General features: G+C 42.9%; 2 protein-coding genes across 4 annotated transcripts; both read right to left on the reverse strand.

The window, feature by feature from the left end:
• Nucleotides 1-1616: 1616 nt before the first annotated feature.
• LOC308410267 (uncharacterized protein) lies at nucleotides 1617-5942 on the reverse strand. The gene is made up of 8 exons (XM_080903508.1): nucleotides 5524-5942; nucleotides 5119-5237; nucleotides 4088-4148; nucleotides 3933-4000; nucleotides 3687-3789; nucleotides 2386-2504; nucleotides 2124-2269; nucleotides 1617-2033 (listed from the first exon to the last, which is right to left on the reverse strand). The coding sequence occupies exons 1-8, from the start codon at nucleotides 5582-5584 to the stop codon at nucleotides 1925-1927; spliced, it is 786 nt and encodes a 261-aa protein (XP_080759634.1). The 5' UTR covers nucleotides 5585-5942; the 3' UTR covers nucleotides 1617-1924.
• A 1397-nt stretch (nucleotides 5943-7339) lies between these two features.
• Nucleotides 7340-19266, reverse strand: med14 (mediator complex subunit 14). Of its 3 annotated transcripts, XM_080902801.1 has the most exons (29): nucleotides 18831-19266; nucleotides 18329-18355; nucleotides 18111-18216; nucleotides 17837-18010; nucleotides 17598-17727; nucleotides 17370-17498; nucleotides 17140-17247; nucleotides 16174-16306; nucleotides 15927-16077; nucleotides 15703-15814; nucleotides 15284-15409; nucleotides 15063-15141; nucleotides 14581-14740; nucleotides 14259-14453; nucleotides 13957-14091; nucleotides 13773-13849; nucleotides 13497-13657; nucleotides 13110-13256; nucleotides 12767-13011; nucleotides 11359-11628; nucleotides 10698-10947; nucleotides 10109-10231; nucleotides 9704-9880; nucleotides 9328-9566; nucleotides 8734-8913; nucleotides 8452-8559; nucleotides 8208-8333; nucleotides 7889-8078; nucleotides 7340-7760 (listed from the first exon to the last, which is right to left on the reverse strand). In XM_080902801.1, the coding sequence occupies exons 1-29, from the start codon at nucleotides 19004-19006 to the stop codon at nucleotides 7687-7689; spliced, it is 4308 nt and encodes a 1435-aa protein (XP_080758927.1). In that variant the 5' UTR covers nucleotides 19007-19266; the 3' UTR covers nucleotides 7340-7686. The 3 variants fall into 3 exon arrangements, with proteins under 3 accessions (XP_080758927.1, XP_080758926.1, XP_080758925.1); XM_080902800.1 differs by lacking the exon at nucleotides 10109-10231 and having other exon boundaries at nucleotides 13509-13657; XM_080902799.1 differs by lacking the exon at nucleotides 10109-10231.
• Between the last annotated feature and the right edge of the window lie 4554 nt (nucleotides 19267-23820).

Genomic DNA, 23820 nt, shown 5'->3' on the forward strand with positions numbered 1-23820 from the left:
AGATCAAAATGAGCTCCCAACGAACAATGAACAAAGCATTCAGTGGACCTGTACACATGATTATGTCTTAGCACAAAAGCTGAGGTGTAACCAATAACATTATAAGCATGACAACTCTCTCCGCCGCAGATCTGATGACACATAGTAGCTAGAAAGCATAGGTGTAATTAATAAACTTAATTATTGATGGATGCAGTCGTCCCACATTCACATTCCTGGCATCATCGACAGAAGTGAAACAGATGCAAGATTAATGTGAATATAACGCGACCTCTTCACTTGTTTTTGAACTTGAAGTTCTGACATTGTGTAAAATGTAACTCAAAAGCAAAATGCAATAATTTAAAGCCTGCATGTAACTAAAGATAGTTTTATGTTATTGTTTGATGCTGGTTTTTTGTTTTTGTTTTTAAAGCTTTTCATACAGCAACACTTTGTGTTTGGGTACTCGAGAGAGCAGATGCTGTGGTTTTGAAAGCCAAATGTCCTCCCACTCTTGCTTGAGATAGGATTTCATCTGCTCGCTAGTTCGGGACCTCTTTTAATGGAGTCATGCTCTTTTTACAGCAGCTCATGTTACTTTCCTGTTGCCAATTTACCTAATTAGTTGGGGTTATGTGGCCTGATATTCAAAACAATAACAATCCTCAGGGCGCACCAATGACTGAAGTGAAATGAGGGTTTTGAAGGTTTTTCCGTCTTTTTCATTTTCATGCTGTTAATAAAAACTGAAATCACACGCTCATCCAACGTGAATCATAATGTAGCTCAGTGTGTGTGTGTGTGTGTGTGTGTGTGTGTGTGTGTGTGTGTGTGTGTGTGTGTGTGTGTGTGTGTGTGTGTGGCCTCCACATGTCTGCATACACTCTCAACAATGTCTGGGCATGCTTCTACTGAGACAGACGATATTGTTCTCGTGGACCTCACAGACCTTCAGGGCATCAGTGAGCTCCTGGACTGTCTGTTGGCAGCATTGGATGCACTGACACATAACATATCAGAGGTTCTCAATTGGATTCAAGTCTGGGGAACGCAAGGACCTGTCACTGACATCTGTGTCTTCATCATCCGTGAAGTTTTTACATATTTTGGTGTTGGTGAATACATGGAGAGCATGTGGTCCCAGATATTGAATGACCCACTGCCAAATCTGTTATGCTGGATGATGTAAGCAATGTAACATTCACCACCATGTGCTCTGTGGGAACTTGCTCCCATGTATGAAGAGAGTGGTGATGCCCCTCTACTGCCCGCCTATCTCTCCTCATACCAGGAGAGATGGTCTCCTAATAGGACATATTATGTGATGGCCCATGTCCTGGTATCTGGCCCATGAGTTCAAGGTAGCGTCTCATGCTATTTTTGTTACCTTTGCCTTTTTTTCAGGAATTTTTGTTACTTTAGGGTCATTTTGCATGTGTAGTCTAACGCTACTTTGTAGTCACTGTAGATGTGTGGTTGTGTGGTGTGACTTTGTGGTTATTTTGTGTCAAATTGTATCAATTTGTGATTTTATGTTACCTGGTGTCCCTTTATAGCTGTTTTTTGACTCTGACACTCATTCATCAATGAGTTTATCAGCCACAAAGAGCAAACATGTCATACAACTTGCGTTCATTGCATTCAGTTTTATTATTCTGCTTTAGGTTTAAAAAATGTAACATTAGTGCAAGATGGGATTCAATAAGCTTACATTCAGCTCCAACCAACCGATTCAGCACAGGGACTAACAAGGGCCGCACTCCAAAAGACGATGTACAAAAAACCTATGTGGTTCTAAACAGGTGGGCTATTCAACCCCACTATTATTCTGTAGAATCGTATTGTGTAGCACCTTTTAATGGTCGTAACATAATCAGTTGCTTTTGAAGCGGGAGAGCCCTGGAGAAGGATTCATAAATACAGAGGCGTTCCTCAGCGTGAGTCAGGACAGGAACTGAGACACGAAGGTCACGGCCTGGTGAACATCATCTGTCAGCTCGTCTGGCAGTAACAGCACCATCGATGTTAAGCTTTGAGTTATTTCTAATATCCTGCACAGAGAACAGAACATGTTTGCCATCAGATTCTTGCTGAATTAATCATCACCTCATTCACAGCTAATTATTTCAATGTAAACCCACCAGTTGATATAATGAACAGCCAGCTGAGGCTCATGCCTTGAGCCTTCCTCTACCACCAGAGACTGTTTCATCTGTTTGAAGTTGGCCTCAATATCCTTCTTTATTTCTGAGAAGACCTGAATTCCCCTGAAAGAGCTGAGGACTTGCTGTAAAACAGAGACATTAAATAGCACAAAGCAATTTTTTGTGGAATGAAACAAAATGCACACATTTTGCAAAAGGCACAGCTAAACAGAGGATGGTTATAGTTCATCACTCTTACATATATAACTGAGAGCTGGTGGGCAATGTACTTATGACTTCCAAGGTGCCTGATATCCTCTTCTAGCTGTTGACTCAGCACAAGGAGCTGGTTCAGTTTGGCAATGTGGAAGTAGTATTCTGCAACAGAAGTATCAAGGCAGCAGAACTTAAGAGTCAAAAACTGCAATAAAAGGAAAAGTCCTACAAAGAAACTCTCACATGCTTGTTTTTTTTGCTTAATAGACATTGTTAGTTAAGAAGCATCCACGTAGTGGTGCAATGGATCACGGTTGATCCGTAATCCGAACCGATCCCACTCCACGGTTCGGTACGCACGTGATCTGAAGATTTGAAAAAGAAGAAAAAAAAGTATGTGTATGGTGCGCGTGGTGGGTCTGTCAAGCGATAGTTATGGCCCGCGCTAGCGGTCCAAGTGGAGGAGCAGAGGAGTTTGCGATATTTAAGCAGCCCTTTGCTGCCCAGTCCAACCGGGCTAAAGCTATTACAAAAGCTATTGGGGTGTTTAGCTGCAGACTTGAGGCCATATTCCGTTGTGCAAAACAAGGGGTTTAACAAGGGGCAATGATATCCCGTTGCACGTCCACTTTAGTGGCAAGATCGTTCCAAGCATGTATGAGCAGGAAAAGATTTAAGTTATGGCTGAACTGTCCCAGGCATCTTCTGTTGCCCTAACTACTACAAATGGTTGGACGTCCAGGGCAACGGAAAGCTACGTGACCGTGACAGCTCATTATATCACAGCGGTGTGCGATATAATTAGCGGCATGTGTTAATGTAGGGTCTACCTTACAATATAAATCGCCTTGAGGCGACTGTTGTTGTGATTTGGCTCTTTATAAATAAAATTGAATTGAACTGAATTGAGATACAAAGCCCTATACTGCCCTATATTGTATCATTTTTTTTTTTTTAACTAATTGCGTGGAATGAGTCTTGAGTTGAATGTTTTTAACAGGCAAAAATAATTCAATAAGTAAATGTAAAATTTTTGTCTTTTTTTTTCTTTTTTTGCTGATCCGAAAATTGATCCGATCTGTGACTTGAAACCGTGATCCGATCCGAACTGTGAGATTTTTGATCCGTTGCACCACTAGTAGGACGTGTTCACAGAGACTTGACCATGACCACAAGGAAAGGAAAGTAACAAGGGGATGGTCTTTTCTCAATATACTGTCAGTCTACAAACACATTAAAGATGCCTTATGCTCAAAGATTTAACAATAAATTAATAATGTTACTGTCAACATACAAGAAAAGTTACGTGTTTGTGTGTATGAATTGGAAACACGTTCCTCTCACCATCCATTGGTGGCCTTTCCAGCATGTCAACAGGACTACCTTGAATAAGGAACACCTCAACTCGAGGAAACATTGCTGACAGTCCCACCATGTCCAGGTAGTCCTGAGGAAACACATGCACCACTTGATCCTTGATATTGACAGTTACAACTCACTGTTTTAGGGGTTGGGGGCGGATAATATGTGAAGTGCTCAGTTGTTTCTAATGTTACTGTTTCATTAGGACAGAACGGTTTAAGGTCATACCTCTAACTGTGGCATAGGCTTTGGTAGATGTTCAAGGCACTGCAGCATCTGGTCAAGAATCTCAGATCCTTTAAGCCATAAACAAAATATATATATATACAGAAGATCAGAAAATATCCAAGACATCTTTTGTTCTTAGATTTCATCACACATACCTTGAGCCTGGAATGTGTCTGACTCCTCTGGACTACACCCTTGTCCTAACTGCTCCTGGAACTGTGACAGAGTAACAGTGATTAAACATCAAAGCAGTACAGACTGAACAATGTTACACCATAATTACTATTTCCTGGTGTTATTTATTGTGTTATAAACATCATCATTAACATAATAAACATCGTAATTATACATTGTTATTTAGTTTTAAGCTCGAGAAAAGCTGCTGGAAAGAAATGACGATGATGGAAAAAAATCCATGTGCACGTCCCAAATTAGGTCACAATATGTGTATGGGCATTAATTTGCTCATTAGGTCCTATCCAGTGCACTTCCTGTTCTCTTAATACAATGATCTAAGGTCTGTGTGTGACAGTACAGAGTAATTAACCAGCTACCCACCCAAAGCTAATTGACTGATTTATTAGGTGTGTAGGAACATTAGCTGTGCATCCAAAATGACTGTTTATTTGCTGTAGACTATGGGGATCCAAGAGCACCAACATAAAAAAAAACAACAACAACAACTTGTGAAGTGAAAATTAAGTGAAGTTTTAAAGTACTGCAGTTTCTGTGTCACCAGCATAGGAGCACTTTTGCAAACTGACTCTATCTTGACAAATCAACCAGATTTTTAAGATTATGCCACAGTGGTCTCACCTAAAAATCCTAAAAAATTTATTTGGTGACACAGAAAAAGTAGTATCACAAACCTTTACTTACAGTTTGGGAACTGCTGCTTGTAATGTTTTTCAAAATATATTCTGGGATCCCTGACCTCCTCAAGTCCTTACCACATACCAACATGTATAAGTCATATTTTTTCCCATTTAGATTAATTGATGACACATTTACTTTTGTGTTTAATGATGTGTGTGTTTTATTTTATTATTTCATTTTGGCACTTTTGGCCCTCCATATTCTCACCAGATTCACATTTGAATAATGAAATGTTTGATGGAACATCTGACTGAAGTTTCACTTGAAAATTGATGAAAACTAACACAAAGTTGAGGAGACATACATATACCTGCTGCATCTGTGCCCTGATGAGGAGGTCCAGCTGCCCACAAAGACACAGCATCTCCAGGCCCACCTGCTCAGGACTCAGCTGGACAGGCATCAGAGGTCTCTTCACCTGTAACTCCACTGACCACAGAGCAGTCACATCACTCCATGACATTTCTCACATTTGCCGGAAAAAATAATCTCTTAACACACACAAGCACACGGGTGCACCATTGCAGACTATAAATCAGTGCGCACACGCTGTCTATTCTACAGGTCCAAGGAAGGATGGTTGATGAGGACTGAAGGGGAGTGGTCAGTGGGCTGTAAGGAGTCGGAGCCTGCAGGGCGCACTCCTCCGAAGTGAACTTGAAACGCCTCAAAACGCTGCATGAACCCGACTAAAAAGCGTGATGCTGGGACTTACCTTTAAATGCTTCATGGTAACCGCAGGGCTGACAGAGCGGCTCCGATATCCTCACTGCCATGGCTCGGACCGGCTGTGTTATATCACTCCTATTCTCCTGATTCGGTCCCGCTAATTAAAGCCATATGAAGACAATGAACGCGATGACAACTTGCTAGAGTGGGACTAGATAATAACAGATCAGATCTGTCGGTTTATTTTATTGCATTTGGTCGGAAGTCTCTTTCGCAGGTGGTGCGTTCGAGTGTCAAACGTTCAGGTGAAACACTGTTTCTTCATCCCTGATTCGCCGCTTCCTCTTAGATGACGATGCCCCCACGCAACCGCGCACTGATCAATAGAGCCTCGTTCATGCAGCCGCTGAAAGGTTGATGCAACGACGGTAACAATAAAAAGCCCGCGCCCCTTTTGCAACAACGGCGGCGCAGTCACAGCCCGTGATTTGCGGCAGGGAACGCCCCTCAAGCGGCACGCGCGCAGAGGACCAGCCTTTCACAATGATGTCATGCTTTAGGGATGAGGAGCACAGCATCACTTTAGTGAGGATGCAGGCAGAAAACAGCGTTTTTTTCCCCTGGGAAACAAACCTCCTTTCACGACCTGGATTGAGTATTTGTGTTATTTATATTCACAATCAATGTTCAGAAGAGGTTATTGCACACTAAAAAATCTATATAATTATTGTATTTTTGCAAGTGATAAATGATGTAAAAAAAAACAAAAAAAAACACTTCCTAAAACGTGAGGAGTCCAACAGGCCATAAACTGATAATAATCAGTTCATAAATCCCATAACATGTAACTAATCTTCACAACATAATGAGATTGCAGAATAATTTTGGAAAATAAAGGACTGAAAACAAAACCGCAACATGGTGGAGCAGTGGTTAGTCCTGCTGCCTCACAGTGAGAACATCAGGGGTTTAAATCCTCTGTCTCTTCTTATTGTGTGCCGTATACATGGGTTCTCTCTGGGTACTCCAGCTTCCTCCCACAGCGGGGTTAGGTTAAATGGTGTGAATGGGTGTTTTTCTATGACAGGTTAAGTGTACTCCACCTTTGACAGCTGGGGTATGCTCCAGCTGGGAGACATTGGATGGAAAGCAAAGCCTTGGCCTTTTATATTTAAGTAGGCCATCCAGTGGCTCTTTTACTTACTGTGGGTCATTTTTTGGTGTTGTTTGGGTCCATTGAACTTTTATCCTACAATGAGAATTTTCTCCCTCAGTGGAAGTGATCTCTCAGTGACTCAGGGTCACTGAATGGCGTGATGAGCAGGAATGACACTTTTGGGGAGATTTGGGACAGATTTTTTAAGACCGTGCTCTCTGTCACCATGAAAAAACACCAAATGGAGGAAAAAGAATAAATAATGCAAAGTTTTTCTTTTAACACCGTTTTTTTGTTGTTGTTTTGTTTGTTTGGTAACTTACCCGATTCTTTTCCATTTCTGGTGCAAAATCCTCAAACCACAAACCAACTCAGAATTTGGTTAAATAAAATACCAAAAGTCAGAAAAGATGTCTCAAATCCTTTAATCAGGACTCCAAATGGTTCTTAATAAAATACAACTGGCTTATAAAGTTTATCACAGTTTTTACAGTATCCAAAGTGTACGTCTGAAATTAGATTGCAGAGGAATGACAAGGTAAAGGCAAGAAGCCAGTTAAATAGTGTGCTAAGGAAAATATCTCCTGATACTACAACAATATCAGTTTTTACCCCAAAAAAAAAAAAAAAAGCAAGTCAGCGGTCTAGCAAAAAGAAAAATCTCTCACCTCATTCTTTTAAACACTTAAATATACATATTTCTGTAAAAAAAAAAAAAAAACTCAATACATAAGTTTTGTTTACAAGTGCACCTGGAGGAAGAACAAACGAACATTTATATCCATTTGCATCCAATGTCGTCCTTGTTTTAAGGTCTACCTGAATGGCAAATCTTAAAGACCGTCTCCAAGACTGTCAAAATTGAATCCCCTTTGAAATCATCCATCACATCAAAGTCCAGTGGCTGTATCAAAGGGGACGCAAGCTGGATTTTGACCTCTCGGGACCACAGCTTTTACACTCATGCGTCGAGTAAGCTTAAGGGTGAGGCTCGTCTTCTGTCTTTAAAGGGACTTGGGTTGAATTTCCGCTCTGGGTTTGACGTCATCGTTTCTACTGACGGGTGCCAGGGGGAAGGGTGAGGCTGGCCATCAGGTCGTGAACAGATGCAAATATGGTGCACTCGCCTGGGAGGAAAAGAATACAGTCAGTGTTAGCAAAGCTGTTTTACATCTAATTAGAATATTCAGTTGGAAAAGGTTTAGGTACAGTAAATTATTCAGTGCTCGTCAGCTGAGGGAGGCCAGAGTCTCACCCTGTCTGGCAGGATGCAGCTCATTGAACCTCTTGAGGATATTAGAGACCAAGAGTGCTGCGGCTCCAGAGGAGCTGTGCTGTCTGGGGATGTCAGCCTGCTGAGTGAGGCCTGTGGCCATGTCGTACACAATGGGTACGATAATGCTCACTGGTTCCTGGGGTACCGGGATGCGCTGGGTCAGCTGCAGCTGTGGGACAAAACAGACCAAATACAAAGGGTGAGGTGGCTTCAACATAGTCATGTTTTTTTTTCCTCTTTTCCATCAAATGAAAATGAAGTACATGTTTCAAAAAGGTAAAGCACTGCAGTGACTTACAAAGAAAAGCATTTTAGATTTGAGCACCACGGCAATGGTTCCAGGAGGAGCGATGGGTGGAGCGCTGGGGGGGATGGTGAGGCAGAACTGGACATTCCACTTCAGCTGTGCAGCCTGGTCAGGGAACTGCAGGAGAAGAAAAGGCTTATTCATGCATTACCTTTCAAACGCAAAGACTATTAAGTGGGGGTTAAAGGGGCGGTCCAAATGTGCAACAACACTCCATATAAAAGAAGTTCCTCACCAATTCAAGCTTCATGATGCGCACACAATCTCTAAGGATATTAGTGGGTGCACCCAGCAGCTTAGTGAAGGCATTCAGAGTGTTGTACTTAAAGGGAGGACCAGCAACCTAGAAGGGAGGACAGCAGTAGATGGATTAATGATTAATGCTGGTGTCTGTTACTAGTCATATATCATATAATATTCAAACTATGTTTTAATGGATACAAAATAGCAAGGGATTGTTTACCCATTTTTATGATCAGTTCAGGAAAAATCAATAAATAAAAACATGAAGACTTACACGGGTCTCGAAGAATCTCTCCAGCACCTGAAGTTCTTCCTGGGACCAGGGACCTGTGTTTTCTGGAGTGACTTTGAGCTGCAGCGTCTGGTAGTTATTTGGGTTGAGAGCCACACGGCACTTGAGCACTTCAGTTTTAAACATGATCACCCCCGGCTCGTTAGAGTTCACGATAGTTAACTGGAGGAGAGGAAAGATGACACAGTGATTACTGCACTGGGGAGGGGAAAAAACCCCCAAACAAAAACAAAAAAGCCAATCGGGCAGTTGGTGAATTTGCATATACAGACTTCTTATAGCCAACATGACTGAATTCATATTTCAGTTTAGTCTTTTACGTGTCATCCTATATTTAAGGATGTTTAATCTATTACAATCCTTAGGTATACCAAAACACTTTACAGAAAATGTTAATTTAACATAAAGACTCATGTTAATCTATAAAATGAAAATGATCCAATTACAACTGAGAAAACTCATGTTGGCTAACATGGCCTTGCTGCGTGCTTCCATAACTCAGTGCACAGTGCAGAAAGGATATCATTTAGGAAATGAAAGACAACAGACTGATTTTTGGCTCTGCTTGTCACTCACATTGGCTTCCTGCTGGATGATCCTCTGTAGGTGCCGTCTCATAATAACTGAACCCAAAAAGCGCTCCAGAGGTGAGCAGAGGTAGCTTCCTGCCAGGCCGGGCACATGGCAGGGAGTGGGGGAAGGGAGCAGAAGCACATGCAAGGCATTGTGGGTGAGGATAGTAGGAATGGAGGCAGCCCAGGGGCGCTGAGGTAGCTTGCGGGGTGGAGGCATACTGGTAGGCATGACTTGTGAACCTAAATCAAAGACAGAGACACATGTTACAAAAAAAAAAATAATAAAAATAAAAATAATATATATATTTAAACTCTATTTTTACAAAGTGTTTGTCTTTAAATACAAGGATACAAAGACAATGTGAGGCAGTACTTACTGGACCCAGCACGTGGAGAATTCGGGTCAGGAATGGGTGAATTCAACGAAGGGTTGCCAGGGGACATGCCGTGGATCCTTGCCCCAGGAGAAGGCCCTGAGACCTGGGGTGAACCTGGCCACTGGTTCCTATTGGTGGGAGACACCATGGCATATGGAGAGCTGGGGTCTAAAACACCTAGGTTAAAGGAGAGTCAGTCATCACCATCACATTAACACTTCTCATACAACAATAAACATAATCAGATGAATGAAAAATAAACCACTGTGTGCCCGTGCTGTGTAGACCATTTGTCATATGTCTGTTAATGTCTGCAGCCTAGAAAAGATATTCAGTCCAGCCCGCTCCAGCCCATGCCCAGCAGAACAAAATTACTACCAGGCCAGTATTTATCCTGCTGCTTACCGTGGGGACTGGCAAAGCTGGTCTGGCCCATGGCTATGCCCAAAGAAGACGGGGACGGGGTTGGCCCGAAAGGAGAAGGTGCCCTTAGAGCTCCACTAGGGGAGCCAGAGGCATGGATGTTCCCTGAACACATCCGCACAACACACACACGCACACACATCAAAGGGCTCATCAGACTAAAGATGACAAGTACTCTTTACACACACTCACTCCATGTGCACACAAGCTAAAGCTGGGCGGAAGGGCTGTAGACTCTGGCTGGCGGGCTGAGATGGAGGGGAATGGAAGGAGCATGACTAAACGCATGCTTTGTTCCCTTTTGGCTGCGAGGTGTGCATGTTGCAAGAGAAACAACTGATCGCATGGTTTCACAAAATTAAAATGGGCACACATGGTTGTGCAATCGCATTCTTTTTGCATAATTTGCTATTGCAACAAATGCATAAGTCAGCGGGGGTGGCTGATGACACAATGTGTGGTGAGAAAACAATGCTGTATGGCAGCTTAACAAGCTTATATGACACAAACACTTTACTGCAACATTCACACAGGCACAATTAAGCAATCAGTGTACGATAGGTCCAAATACCTGGTGATGGGGTGGGCATCATGGATGGTGAGGGAGTAACGTTAGCATAATAATTGGGTGGCGGTGAAGTTAGGGGAGGATATACCCCTCCCGGACCACCTCTCATAGTCTGTGGTTGTGGTTGAGGCTGCAACTGGTTCATAAGACTGTCCATAACATCTACACCCACAGGTGAAGGCGGGTTGTCATCTTCATTGACCGATCGCCTGCGAGCATCCTGATTGCTGTCTACAAACATGTTTAGGAATGTCTAGAAAGAAGAGAGAGAATAAATTAAGAAGTAAGTACCTGTACACTGAATTGGATCCATTTTAATGTCTCAATCTATTTTAAAGTCATTCAACATCTGGGAAACTGGCTTATTTGTGTGCTTGGCAAGAGTCAGACAAAAACAGTGATAATTTAGCGTATCCCTGCAGCAGAGCTGGGCTGGGCATCCTTTTCTCTAGTCTTTACAGTAAGGAAAGCTAATATGGTCCAGGAAGTGGTTTAATATTTAGCACCCAATATTTAGTGTCCTTTCAAGAGGTCACAATGCTTGTAATGACAGCTTCAAGTGTAATGACTTTTTGTGTGGAAGTTCAACTAATAATTTAAGCTTAAAGGACTTCTGCTGCATATTGTCTGTTACATTATTACTGTGCCAGTGTGTCTGGCATACCTTTAATCCTGGAGCAGGATGAAAGCCCTCTACAATCTTAGTGTTGTCAAAGAGACTGTAGGCTCCATCTCGGATAGCAACCACTCCGCGGCTTCGGCAGTAGATGTCGATGCAGTACATGTTTCGGAACGCCAGTCGGATGTGTGTGGGTGACTGGGGCAGGATGGAGAAGCACTGGTAGGCAGTGTTGGTGCGCTGGGTGAGGCCCAACATGGGCACCGTAGGTAGCTTGTTGATTGCATTCAGAGGAGCCTGTGTGTCTGAAAGGACCTGGAGAGAAAGAAAATGTAAAAATTAAAAAATTTTTTCATTTAAACAAAAAGCAAATACATTAATTTCAGGTAATTATTCATCCGCTGCCACTCGCAAAATTCAGTTCCTCACACGTAAAATCAGGACGCAAAGCAAGTATTACACTCACGAGAGTGTCTACTTGGCTTGTGCTGCAGGTTTCACTTTCACCAGCAGCTCTGCTCTCAAACCTGAATTCTCCTCGTCAATGACTCTCACCTGACAGTTTGAGGGGCGTCGCTCAAAGAAGGAAGGGAAGTAATGTGAGTGGTCACTTTCAAAGTAAGTGTTCTCTGATTGGCAGGTTGAGTTTTAACTGCTAAATTCAGTTACACCATGTCAGCAACGTGGGCACTGTTTTATACAGTATAGGATTACAATTTGGAAAAAAAAGTTTGGAGAATCAACGGCTGATTTATTTAAAGGTGTATCAGCCAAAGTACTGAGAACTGGCAGTGGATTACTTTAATGCTGAAGAAATCTTAAAATAATAAATAAATTAGAGGATCCTAATAGGCACGTTTTGAAGCAGCCCCATCCAGTCACAGTGCATGCAGTTACCTCGCTGAAGACTGGGCAACTTTTTTTGGTAGGTAAATATGCCTTTGTTTTGGCTGTTATTCTAAAATCCTAGATACTGATCCACCCTTACTCTCCGGATCCTCAGTTTCTGTTCTATTTTTTTTAATTAAGTATAATAAAGTGTGAGATATTGTACTACAGCCTAATGGTTCAGGAGTGCGGAGGCTTATCGCACAGATCTTTAACTTGAATACAATTCCATAAGCAAAGCAGTGTCACAGTGGGCAGTGTGGGTTTGGATTTTAATCGGGTACGACTGATAGAAGAAATAAATATGGTTCAGTCTGATGTATTTCTCCTCCACCTGGACTAAACGCACAGCTTTTGAAGGTCTGGGTAAAGCACTGCAACTCAACGGCACCACAGTGCTGCATGTAATACGACACTGCTGCATTCACTAAGCCACACCCAATGTTTGAAGCAATCCAATCACATCCTTTTGATTTTATTTAATTTCAAATCGTCCCTTAATCCAGCTCCAAAAAGTGCATGTGTTCATTCCGTGGTTACATTTTGTAACTGGGTCACAGTGTACCTGTAGCAGCTGCATCACTTGTGGGTTTTTGTTGAACATCTCTTGAAGCTGATGGAGGATGATATTATGGCAGTTGGAGCAGCCAGAGTTAGGCCCCACAGTTCCCAGGGCGAGGTGGAAACGCTGAGTGCTGGAGTTCCACTGGATGGTGACAGAGCTGCCCTTGGTGGTGCCGTAGCACAGCACCAGCTTACGGTAGTTATACAGCCGCACCTCTGAGAAGGTACTCAAATGAGATGGCATCTCTAGAGGGGGGGAATCATAATGTGCAGCTACGTTAAACATGTGTACATGTGACAATACAAATCTGGGATTTACTTTTCGGAAAAAAACATGCACTCACCTGGCAGTGCACGAGAGAAGGTGAGGACACACTGGTAGAGCTGACTAATGGCATTCCAGTCGTTAAGGAACATCTCAACCACTTTCCGCCCGCCCACTGGCTCCGACAGAGGGTTCTCATAGGTCAGATACACGTGTCGCGTGGAGGCTAATACAGCAAAAAACATGGGGTTGTTTAGAAGCTGGTATATGAAGAAAATACAGATTCCTTGCTCTCAAACACTAAACGCATTTTATTCTTTTTTGCTCCAGTTTAGAGCCTTTTATGGAGTTACAGCTGCTGTCTTTGCCATCTAATTTGGACACAACATCCATAAAAACACTAATACTACAGTTGTTTCAAGACTAAATCAAAGTATATAAATAAGACTTTGTAAATGCTGTGCACCTTGCTCCTTACTATGGGTGCTGTTAAGAGGACAGTTAGCCAGCACCAGTTCAGCCACCCAGGTTCTGTTGTTCCTGCCCTGCAGGCGGAAGGTGCAGTCCAGTAGGGAACGCTCTAAAGCTCTCCTGGTCTCCTCTCCTACACCTTTACAGGGAGGAATCCTGTAAAAGAAAGCCCAATAAACCGTGGAGTCACTGTGGAGTTTTCACTTTTCCTACAGTTTATAACACTTTAATTAAAATAAATTGTGTCAATATGTGTCTCTATTATAATTACTTTATTAGACGTATTGCATGACTGCTGCCATCTCCTTCCACTTGGACGCCCTGATTTGGAATCTCCATGTTGGACATCTAAAAGGCAGAGAAAGGGATCCAGCATCAACCAGAAAACACTAAACTGGGCTTGTCTAATCACCACATGTGGGAATGATTCAAAGTATCCAAGCACTCTGAAGTACCTCTGCTCTAAGGCCAATAAAAGGCATGTTGATATCACACATTGCAACTAGGTGAGCCAGCTCTTTGTTGAAGGCACACATTTCTCCAGACCGTTTAGGCTTTTTTGGCTCTGGCTCCCCTTGGTCTCCAACAATCTACAGAATAACAGAAACAAAAAAAATAAATAAATAGCCCACACTGAAAGGACATAATTGCAGTTTTAAGTGTCCAACTGACCACAAATGTTTTTCCCTAGCAATGCCATGCCACACATAAGAAAATGAGTGTGTGAGTGGGTGATGAAAGCAGTCTGTGCAGCTACCTTTCTCTTAGTCCCAGGCTGAGCCCCTCTCCCTGTTGTCGAGTCCTGCACAAGGTGCTCTAGATTGGGTTTGAAATGCTGCAGAAGCTGCGCGCACATCGGTCCATCATCTCCTTCCAGCTGAGACACTGACAGGAAAGAGTACTTGTACTGCAACGCTGTGGGAGTGCTAGGCACTTCAAGCATCTCCACTATCTAAAAACAAAACAAAAAAAATAGATGTGAGGAAAAGATTCAGAGTTGGAAGGAGGATATAAAAATCTAAGTAACAGAGTTGTTCGAGCTCAACGTTTGTCGGTAATGTACTGGCTGAAAAACTCACTATGTAGTACTGCGGTAGCCGCGTGAGCTTGATGAAGAGCCTGTGTTTTGACAGGCTGCCGATGGGGTGAGAAGCTGAGTTGGAGAGGTGAAGGACATCGGTGCACACAGTGGGAAGGTGTTTCACAGACTGCCGGCAGCGCTGCTCTCCCAACCAGAACCTGGCCAGAAAGAAAGAAAGTGTCAGTCTTCATGAGAGCTGAGTTGCAGAAACTGATACTCACTGACCAATCACTGTTCACTCGTGCAAGACTCACAACACAGACAATTCATCTCAACACCCATCATCCCACCAGCTGAGCCAAGTGTTGCTACTGACTGCAATTAGTCAACTCTGACAAGCTACAGTCAGCCGTCAGACTCCATCTCCTACTACTGACTCCTTTGTGCATTTGCATCTTTAATGTGTGCTAACAACACTTTGTTCTGTTAGCTGTAAAGATATACTGCTCTGACTTGTATCTCTGTTTGATGTGGACTTACTTCAGTTGCTGAAGCCATGAGATGATGCGCTTCATATCATCGTTGATGGTCTTTTCAATGTCATCCAATATGGACTGATCTATAGAGAGAGAGAGAAAGCACACCTAGGGTTTTATCTTCAACAAAGGGTTGAAGGTGTAGGCTCATTCTAATAATGTGATCCACATTACCATTAAATAAATACATGTTCCTATTGTAATACAACACAAACACAAGCTTACCTAACCCATACAGCATTGGCTGGAACATGCCCGAGTGCAGGTCTACGAAAATGTGTAGACACTCTGAGCGGCCGCAGGGCTCAAGTATTGGAATAACAAGTGTAGGTAAAGCAGTCTCGATGAATGCTGAAATAAACAAACAAACATTTAAGTGTACGTCTTTTCACTGCGAATGACTCAAAGGACTGGTTGCAGATACTAGTTGACAGAAGGAGAATGAAGTATGTGTGAACGACAACATCTCTAAGTTTTTTTTAACTCATGACCACAAACACTCATCAGTCTTATCTGCAGCCTGCTGATTAAGTCTGGCTGCAGTTGATAGAAGGAAACAGAAGTTTGAAAGGCTTTGCTAAATAAACACGTTTGAAGGGATTAAAAATAAATAAATAAATAAAAAATGAGGAGTGGATGCATACAGTTGTCGCTGGGATTGCTGGTCTTTAGAATTGCCTTCAGTTCCTGCAGCTTCTGATGTGACCGGGCATGCACACTGTCAATCAAAAGCTTCTCCACTGACAGGTGATCAATCTAAAATGTAAAAAAAAAAAAAAAAAAAGTAGAGAGGGGGAAAAGTTATACTAAACTGGAAGGTAATTGTACTGTAAAACAGTGAAAATCCTGATATTTGTGTGAATTTCACCTTCATTGCTCTGTCCATTAATTTGGAGTCACAGACAGGGAGAGGGGGCTCATGAGAAATTTGTAATGGCTTCGATCCATCTGATTCATCGATCCTGATAGTGACCTTATGTACTGATGCTGTACCCGTTTTCCTACCCAAAACCTGCTGACTGGAGAAACAGTAAAAAAAAAAAAGTCAGCTTGAGCCTCTCTCTGTGTGACTGTTCATGTGTTCACGCATGTGAGGGCCGCTTATAAGCTCTTACTTCCAAACAGAGAGTGTGAGGTATTTCGCTGGCACGTATCTCTCCTCCTGCACCAGGTCTCCCCAGCGCTCTCTGATCAGCATCAGAGTCTGAGAGTGGAGCACTTCTAGCTGTAGCGACAAACAGAAGGAGTCTGGCAACAATGAGGTTAAAGAAAACACACCGTGGGAAAATACCGGGCCAGGTGGGTAGAGGTAGAGTGATGTACCCATCTTCCCATTAAAATTCAAAACACACAGTCCAGTAGTAAAAGAGGTATCTGTGCCTCATACAGACTGCTCTTTGACATGCTGGGGGGAAAAGGCGGAGCAGAGATGTACTGATTAGCATTGTGATAAGCACAGTTGTGCTCAGCTCGCATGCTTGATTAAGGACTCTGATTAAAGTGAATACTGCTCACTAACAGTTTTTTTTTACCTCTCTCTGCATTTAAGCTACACTTAACCAAAGACTTACAACTGTCTGACACATGGGAACAAATCGGCACTATTACAAGATATCATCTACACATATGCTCGCTCAAGTGATTTTCAGGTTGACAACATAATACTTGTATTTTGCAGAAAACTGAACAAAGAAAAGGACTATTTTCTTCACTGTGACTTTAACAAGCCCACATCTCTCAGGGAGGTTAAAATACTGAAGCACCTGACCTGGATGGGTGACCTCGCTATAGTCAGAACAGTGCTGCTCTTTCCTTGTCATTAACAAAAGGCTGTTTTAGTGAAGGGGGGACTACACAGGATTCACTCCTGCAGCTGTGTTTCTCATTGGAATTCTACACTCATCTGCTTGACCGGTCAATACTCTATATGCTCCGACACACACTCCCGCCCTACTGCAGCAGTTGAGAGCAGACTGGGATAAAAGCCAAGTGGATGCAGGCAGGACATACACACGCAAACACATTTTCTGTATGTGTAAATGTGCATGTGTGTGGTTAAATACAAAGGAAAAAAAGGATACGCAAGCAGTTGTACATGTCTTGAAGAGGCTTTTCATCAGCACAAAGACGTGCCTGGACCAACTCGTGGATGAAGTTCACCTGCAAACTGTGGACCAAGGCTCGGCCATCTGTTACAATAGAGCGGGAAGGGGGATGTGACAGAAAGACAAACCAGTTGAGTCCATTAGCACTCGAGTACATTATCAATCAGTTTGTGTTGGAGTGAGTGAGTGCCCCCCTGTCCCTTTACCTCCAGTTTCTTTGTCCTCCACCAGAATATCTAACTTCAGCAGCCTCCAGGGAATATCAGGGTCATCCCCCATCACGGTCAAGGTGGCCTCGAACTCTCCTTCCACACGAAACTTTACGCGCCCATTAGCTACATAAACACACACACAAGATCTTTTCAGCACAGATGAAAATAATCTGATTAAGACATGAGAATGGTGCCAGTTAAAACACCACACAAACTGCTTACCGACTGTGAGATTTGCTAGCTGAGGTGGCAAGTCTGTGGTGACAAGGCGGTGTCGTAGAATCTGATTAAGCTGGTTCAGAGTGGTCTGCTTCTCTGCCTTGGTGATGGGGTCTGGAGGAATGATCTTATCCTAAGCAAATAGACACAGAAACAGTTGAGCTCACATACCAAAAAGCTTCAAGAGAACAAGTTTTAGCTACATCCATCATTTCATGCAGGGAAAGAAGTCCAAGACTTACTCTTATGCAGGTGGGCAGACGCGGGTACGACCCAGTGGTGAGCACATCGATGGCAAAGGGGATGGCAAAGCTGGGCAAACGAGCATGCACCAGGGCCTCTCTGGCCAGTGATGCCAGTCTATCAGCTGTGTCTACAAACAAGATGGTCTGCTGGTCCAGGAAGCTGGAGATCATCTGTTACCATGGAGAGTTCAGCATAACTTAATGTAGTGCTCTGATGACCAGAATGAATGTTAATAATAATTGTACTAACTAATCCACACACACAACATACCGCACACTTCTCCACTTTTCCTGCATTGCTCGCCCACTTCACCAGCGCCAGGAGACGGACGAACAGCTGCCTAGTCCGGCTGGCGAACTGAACGATTTCGATTTTCCTAAGGTGGGAACAGCAGTCTTTTGTTATGGGTTTTAAAATATGACACAGTAACTAAATGTGTGAGTGGATAAAGGAGAATGAATGAATGAAATGTGAGAAAACAAACATACCTCTCCATGTCTGTTTTTCTGGGCAGCCTGGAAGAGCAACAAAAGATCTTTAAGCATCATTTATTAAGCTCTTGAACTCAAGACCTATGTCCTGTCAAATGATCAAATTATGTATCCTTGCTCTTTACAATGAAAACATTATTCATAATAGTATTTCGGTCAAAGGGTACTAATATATTAACTCTATGGGAGCAATCAGATATTCATCTCCAAACATAATCACCGATCCTGGCTCTATATTCCTATAGTCATGTATTGTTTACATGTACGCCCTTAACATATCAGCAGTTACCTGTGCTGCTGTGCTAATCGTCTTTACTGTTAAAGCTTTTTGCTCCTTTGAATATAAATATAAAACTGTTGGTCCCAGTTTGATGAGCCTGTTAGGCTTTCTTTTAGCATCTGGAAGACGAACATCCTCACAGTTTACTCAAGTTAGAAGGTTAGCCCGCCAGGTCAACATCACTTAGCTCTGAGGCCTGCAGCAGTAAATGCTACTCACAGTTCCGCCAGTGTGGTGATTTCCTGGTAGGTCCTTTGGAGAAGAAACTCAATAAGCATGCTGAGTCGGACCCCCGGTGTACCCGGGGCACCGAGCGCTGGTGCCTGTGGACCCGAAACAATCATACCTCCGACGTGAACGAGCGGCCCGTCTGAGCCGATCTGCACCGGAGCCATTTTACAATGACGAGACAGACTCGTTAGCTACGCCGAAGCCAGAGCTGCTACACCAAACTGCTGTAGCAGCTAACTGCTTCAGAAAAGAAGCTTTTCTGTCCGTCAAAATGTCCTTTCCCAGATGAGGTTCTCCGCACGGACTCGTTTTTCTTGTCCAGAAGAAAACTCAACAAATAGACAAAATTTGGTAACTCATTATAGAGAACAGTTAGTGCCGCTCGGCCGCCATCTTTTCTGTCGGGTCTGATCGCCTAGAAGGCGGTCGGACAGAAAACCCCGACAAGACCTTAGAGGAACGACAAACAGGGACACCACACAGTCTATGCGTTTGTTTCCAGAGCAAAAGCACGAGTTTGACATCTGCTACAATACTGTGAAAACTGTGCACAATGTTTCGTGTTAACAGGCTCAACTTGAAAGCAATTCTTTGTCTCAAATTATTATAATTAATAATAATAATAAAAAATATTAATGACAAAGAAACGCATTCTGAACAAGTCTCCCTTTTCTGTTTCCGACAAATTCTACTAAAACAACGCTGTTTAATACTACTCATTTAACCTATTAAACTCGTAATATCTGATTGATAAATAGAGTCTTCCTAATATCTATTACATGAACTTGATCTGTCAATAGCTTATTTATAGCGGTAATGCCAAAATTATTCTGCTCAATTCTCCTTGTTTACACCCCTCAGAAATATAAATATATTTACATAACCTAAATAATCTCATATTTATAAATGTATTTATATATTCTACGTTATGAACATTTCACAGTCTTTAAATGTTTTAGGTAATGTGCAATATTCTCCTGTTTAACTCTAAATGTTTACATATCCAGATGTTTATATAATCACCATTTTTCCTGTACATTTCATAGTCTGCAGATGTGCTAATGTGCAATGTCCTCATTTACAATCTTATTGTTTACATCCTTTAAACGCAAAAGCACTTTTATACATATGTACGCATATGCAGTATAGGTGTATCTGTTATCTCCATGTTGTTGTTGTTCCTACATCATCATATAAAATGTTGGTCCAGGATCAACGTTACAACTGACCAATCGTGTTGTTGTGATGTCATAGCTTTGAAATGTGGTGGGAAAATTAAAAAAAAAAGAAAGAAAGAAGCTTTGTTTACATAAAACTATCTTCTGAAACAAAATGTACAAAATTTAAAGCGTTATATTTATCAATGTATGCAATTTAACAAATATATTATCAATTTGCTGTTAGCCAAATTTAGGTTAATCCTGTAGCTTTTCTAGTTTTTAATAGCATTAGCTTACTTCTTGGCTAATGCTAACCGAATGGCCAGACAAACAACAATGCTGTGATGAAGTAGGAACAACATCAGGGGATGTCTGATCATATAATTGTATATGGATAATATACATGTATATGTTATACTTATAAACATTTTATAAATGTCAGTATATTTATCTGTTCTTCTATTTTGTGCACCATCTAATTGAGTATAACTGTTATTTATACTCTCTCACATGCATACAGCCCCTATATAAATTAATGGTCACCAAAATTTGTATCCACAATGACGTTTTCTTTAACTCATCACTAAATACAGAATAAAGAATCTGAAGAAGTTGGATCGCATATTTAATATACTCTGTTCTACTTTGCAATTTAGTCTGTTTGTTTATAACAAACAGGTAGCACTGTATGAGCACTCTGCATCAAAGTTTGAGGTGCATATGCATGTAGCTATTGAACCTTATATGCCTTATATGGGGTGGCTGTAGCTCAGGTCAGCAGAGCAGGTCAGCCACTAATCAGAAGGTCGGTGGTTCGATCCCAGGCTGCATCCTGGCTGCATGCCAAATATCCTTGGGCAAGATACTAACCCCGTGTTTGCCTACTGGTGGTGGTCAGAGGGCCCGGTGGCGCCTGTGTCCGGCAGCCTCGCCTCTGTCAGTGCGCCCCAGGGCAGCTGTGGCTACAATGTAGCTTGCTATCGCCAGTGTGTGAATGTGTGTGTGAATGGGTGGATGACTGAATGTAGTGTAAAGCGCTTTGGGGTCCTATGGACTAGAAAAGCGCTATACAAATGCAGGCCATTTACCTTATCCCTTGCATTAAGCCACACACAGACAATTTACATATAAAGCACACAAATGTTATCAGGTGAGTCTTCAAGACGCCTTGTCTGTGAAAGCCAGCTTAAACAGCAGTGAAGCAGTCACGTTGGAGGTGGGGTCATTTAAGCTGTTTCGTGCTTTGATTTCTGTGTTTTCTCTCAACATCTTCTTTTTTTTTTTTTTTTGGCCTGTCCCGTTTGGCTCTTTTGCCATCAGAATTGTTGTCTAAAGGCAAAGAAAGATGCCCAACGGATTTACTTTACCAAACTGACCATCCCAGCCTTGCCGTAATGGTCCATTTGATTCACCTTTTATTGTTTATTTTATTTTCACTTACTGAATACGGGACAGACTTGACTGGGGGAAAGAAGGGGAGAAAGAAAGAGGGAAAGAGAAACAGCTGAGAAGAGGGACGGGGAGAAGGGCAAAAGACAAAAACCAACAGAACGGGCAGAGAAAAAAAATGCATATATCAATCACCTGGATCACCTGCTGAGAAAGAAAAAAGAAAGCAAGCAGAAGAGAACAAGAGTAATAGAATAAACAACATCACAATGATATATGGGAATATGACAGTAAATACTAAATGTTAAACATTATTGTGCAGCACATAAGATCAACAGAACACAGTGTGCTTTGAGGTAGGAGCCAAAAAGGGTGTAGTTTGTGGGTGTGATCACCCGTGTGTACACCTGTGAGCATGGACGCGCTTGTTTTTTGTTTTTTTAAAAGGTTCCTTCATGTAATAATCTGCTAGAGGGTGTGGGGGGGGCCACAGCCCCGTCCTCCAGGGCGTGAAGCAGGTGTGGAGGAGATCAAAACTCCAGACATCCAGAGGCCCCCAGAACACAAGAGACCAAGGAAGATCAACAGAGGGGCAGCTGCGCCACTGTCCCGGAAAGAGCTGAGGAGAGTCCCAGATGAGGGCTCACTCAGCAGCCGCGGAGCAGAAGCCAGGGGGAGTTGCAGTGACGCGCCCGTGAGCTCCGCCGGCAGCCAGCTGCGCCTGAGTGACCGAGCCCCAGGCCGAGAGGCCGGGGGCACCCCACCTCCGAAGTGGCCCGAGTGAGCCCCAGGCTCCAGGCCCCGATAAGCGGCCGCCAAGGAGTGAGCCGGTGTGTACCTGGACGCCCATCCCCGGACACAAAGAACCACCAACGCACCGATGTCTGAGGGGGTCCGCCACTGGCAGGGGAAGTGGTGGTAGGGGGAGATAGGCCTCCAAACCTTGGAGGGCCTGAGATGTCCCCAGAGAGGTGGCGCCTGACACCCAACCTGACATATAGACACAGACATACAGGCACACACAGATACAAACATCCATTCCCACCCTCATGCTCTCATATGCAATTACTCAACACGCAACCAACGTGGAGACAGACATAAAGAGACGTTGTACACACGATCACACTCCCCAAGCGTACTCTACAAACCGGGTCTAGGTGCCCCCGCCCCTGGAGGGGGGAACTGCACCCAGACCCAGGTGGTGTATCCCTTTTCCCTGCGGTGGGGGGAGGCAGACCGCCCCGACTCCGCAGCAGCAGGAAGGCTCCACACTCCAGACCGCAGTCGGACGGCCAACTCCTCCTCCTAGTCCTAGCCCCCCTGCTCCAGCAGGTCGCAGAGAACGGGGGTGAGAGAAGACTCCGAACCTCCCTCCACCCGCTCATTGTAATGTTGATGCATGTGTGTTCTAAGGTGCATTTAAAACCCAGGAGGGCTTGGAGCTACCTGCCAGAGAGCAGCATCTTCCTGTAGTTGTCAACACATCTTTCATCACTTGGCCTGTACAGCATGATAAAAAATGACCCCCTTTTTTTTTCAGTTAGTGCTTACAGCTACACAGTCAAGCTGCCATGGCAACTGGGCCCTGCTGAACTGCTTTTACCCCTCACTGCTGCTTACAGCTATATTGATAATTTTATAAGCTGTCTCTGTAATTTACTGTTACCTCTCCCCACCTACTTGCATCTACATCTCTCTTACCAGGACCTCTTTTGCATGCAGCACCAGTGTGGTCAGAATGCTGCATTAGTGCACACTGACAAAACAGAAAGAAGTGTGCTGTTGATCAAACTGGAAACAAACCTGTGAGATTTGTTTGCTGTTTTAGTTAAGGTTAAGATGTTAACAAGGTTGACCCTCACCATGGAAAAATACCATGCGGTGCTTGTTTGGAGTATATCTTGCTATCCCATTATTGGCACTCGAATGCAACAGTAAAACTGTGACGAATGTGGTGCTTATATTGATAAATTAATTTGTTTATTCAAATTACTATCCTGCATATTCGAGGCTAACATTTAAAATTATAAGTTCAAGGAAGAAACCTTTCTACTGCCTGCAAATGTTGCTATTATGATTTTACATTGTAATATAGCTATAATATAACTTTTACTTATGTGAGGGATCTGAATTTTTCTTCTAAATTTGTAATTTTCCATCTCTCATGCTATTTAACGTGACATCATGTGTACTGGGGTGGAGGTAATCAGAGAATTCATCGGCTGGTCTGCTGCCTTGACCTTTGAAAGACTGGCCAGATAATTAAACAGCCATATTGTTATTAGACCAAGGGTTTAAAGATGACATTTCAACAAATGTAATCCCTGTTTTGCTCACAATGCGGGCTGTTAACTTATACACAATCAAGCTTCATTCTTCAGTGGAGCTTTCACAAGAAATCTTGTCTTGTGCTAATGTGTTGTTCACGT

The sequence above is a fragment of the Rhamphochromis sp. 'chilingali' genome, assembly GCF_963969265.1.
Source record: "Rhamphochromis sp. 'chilingali' genome assembly, chromosome: 14".
Classification (NCBI taxonomy): Eukaryota; Metazoa; Chordata; class Actinopteri; order Cichliformes; family Cichlidae; genus Rhamphochromis; species Rhamphochromis sp. 'chilingali'.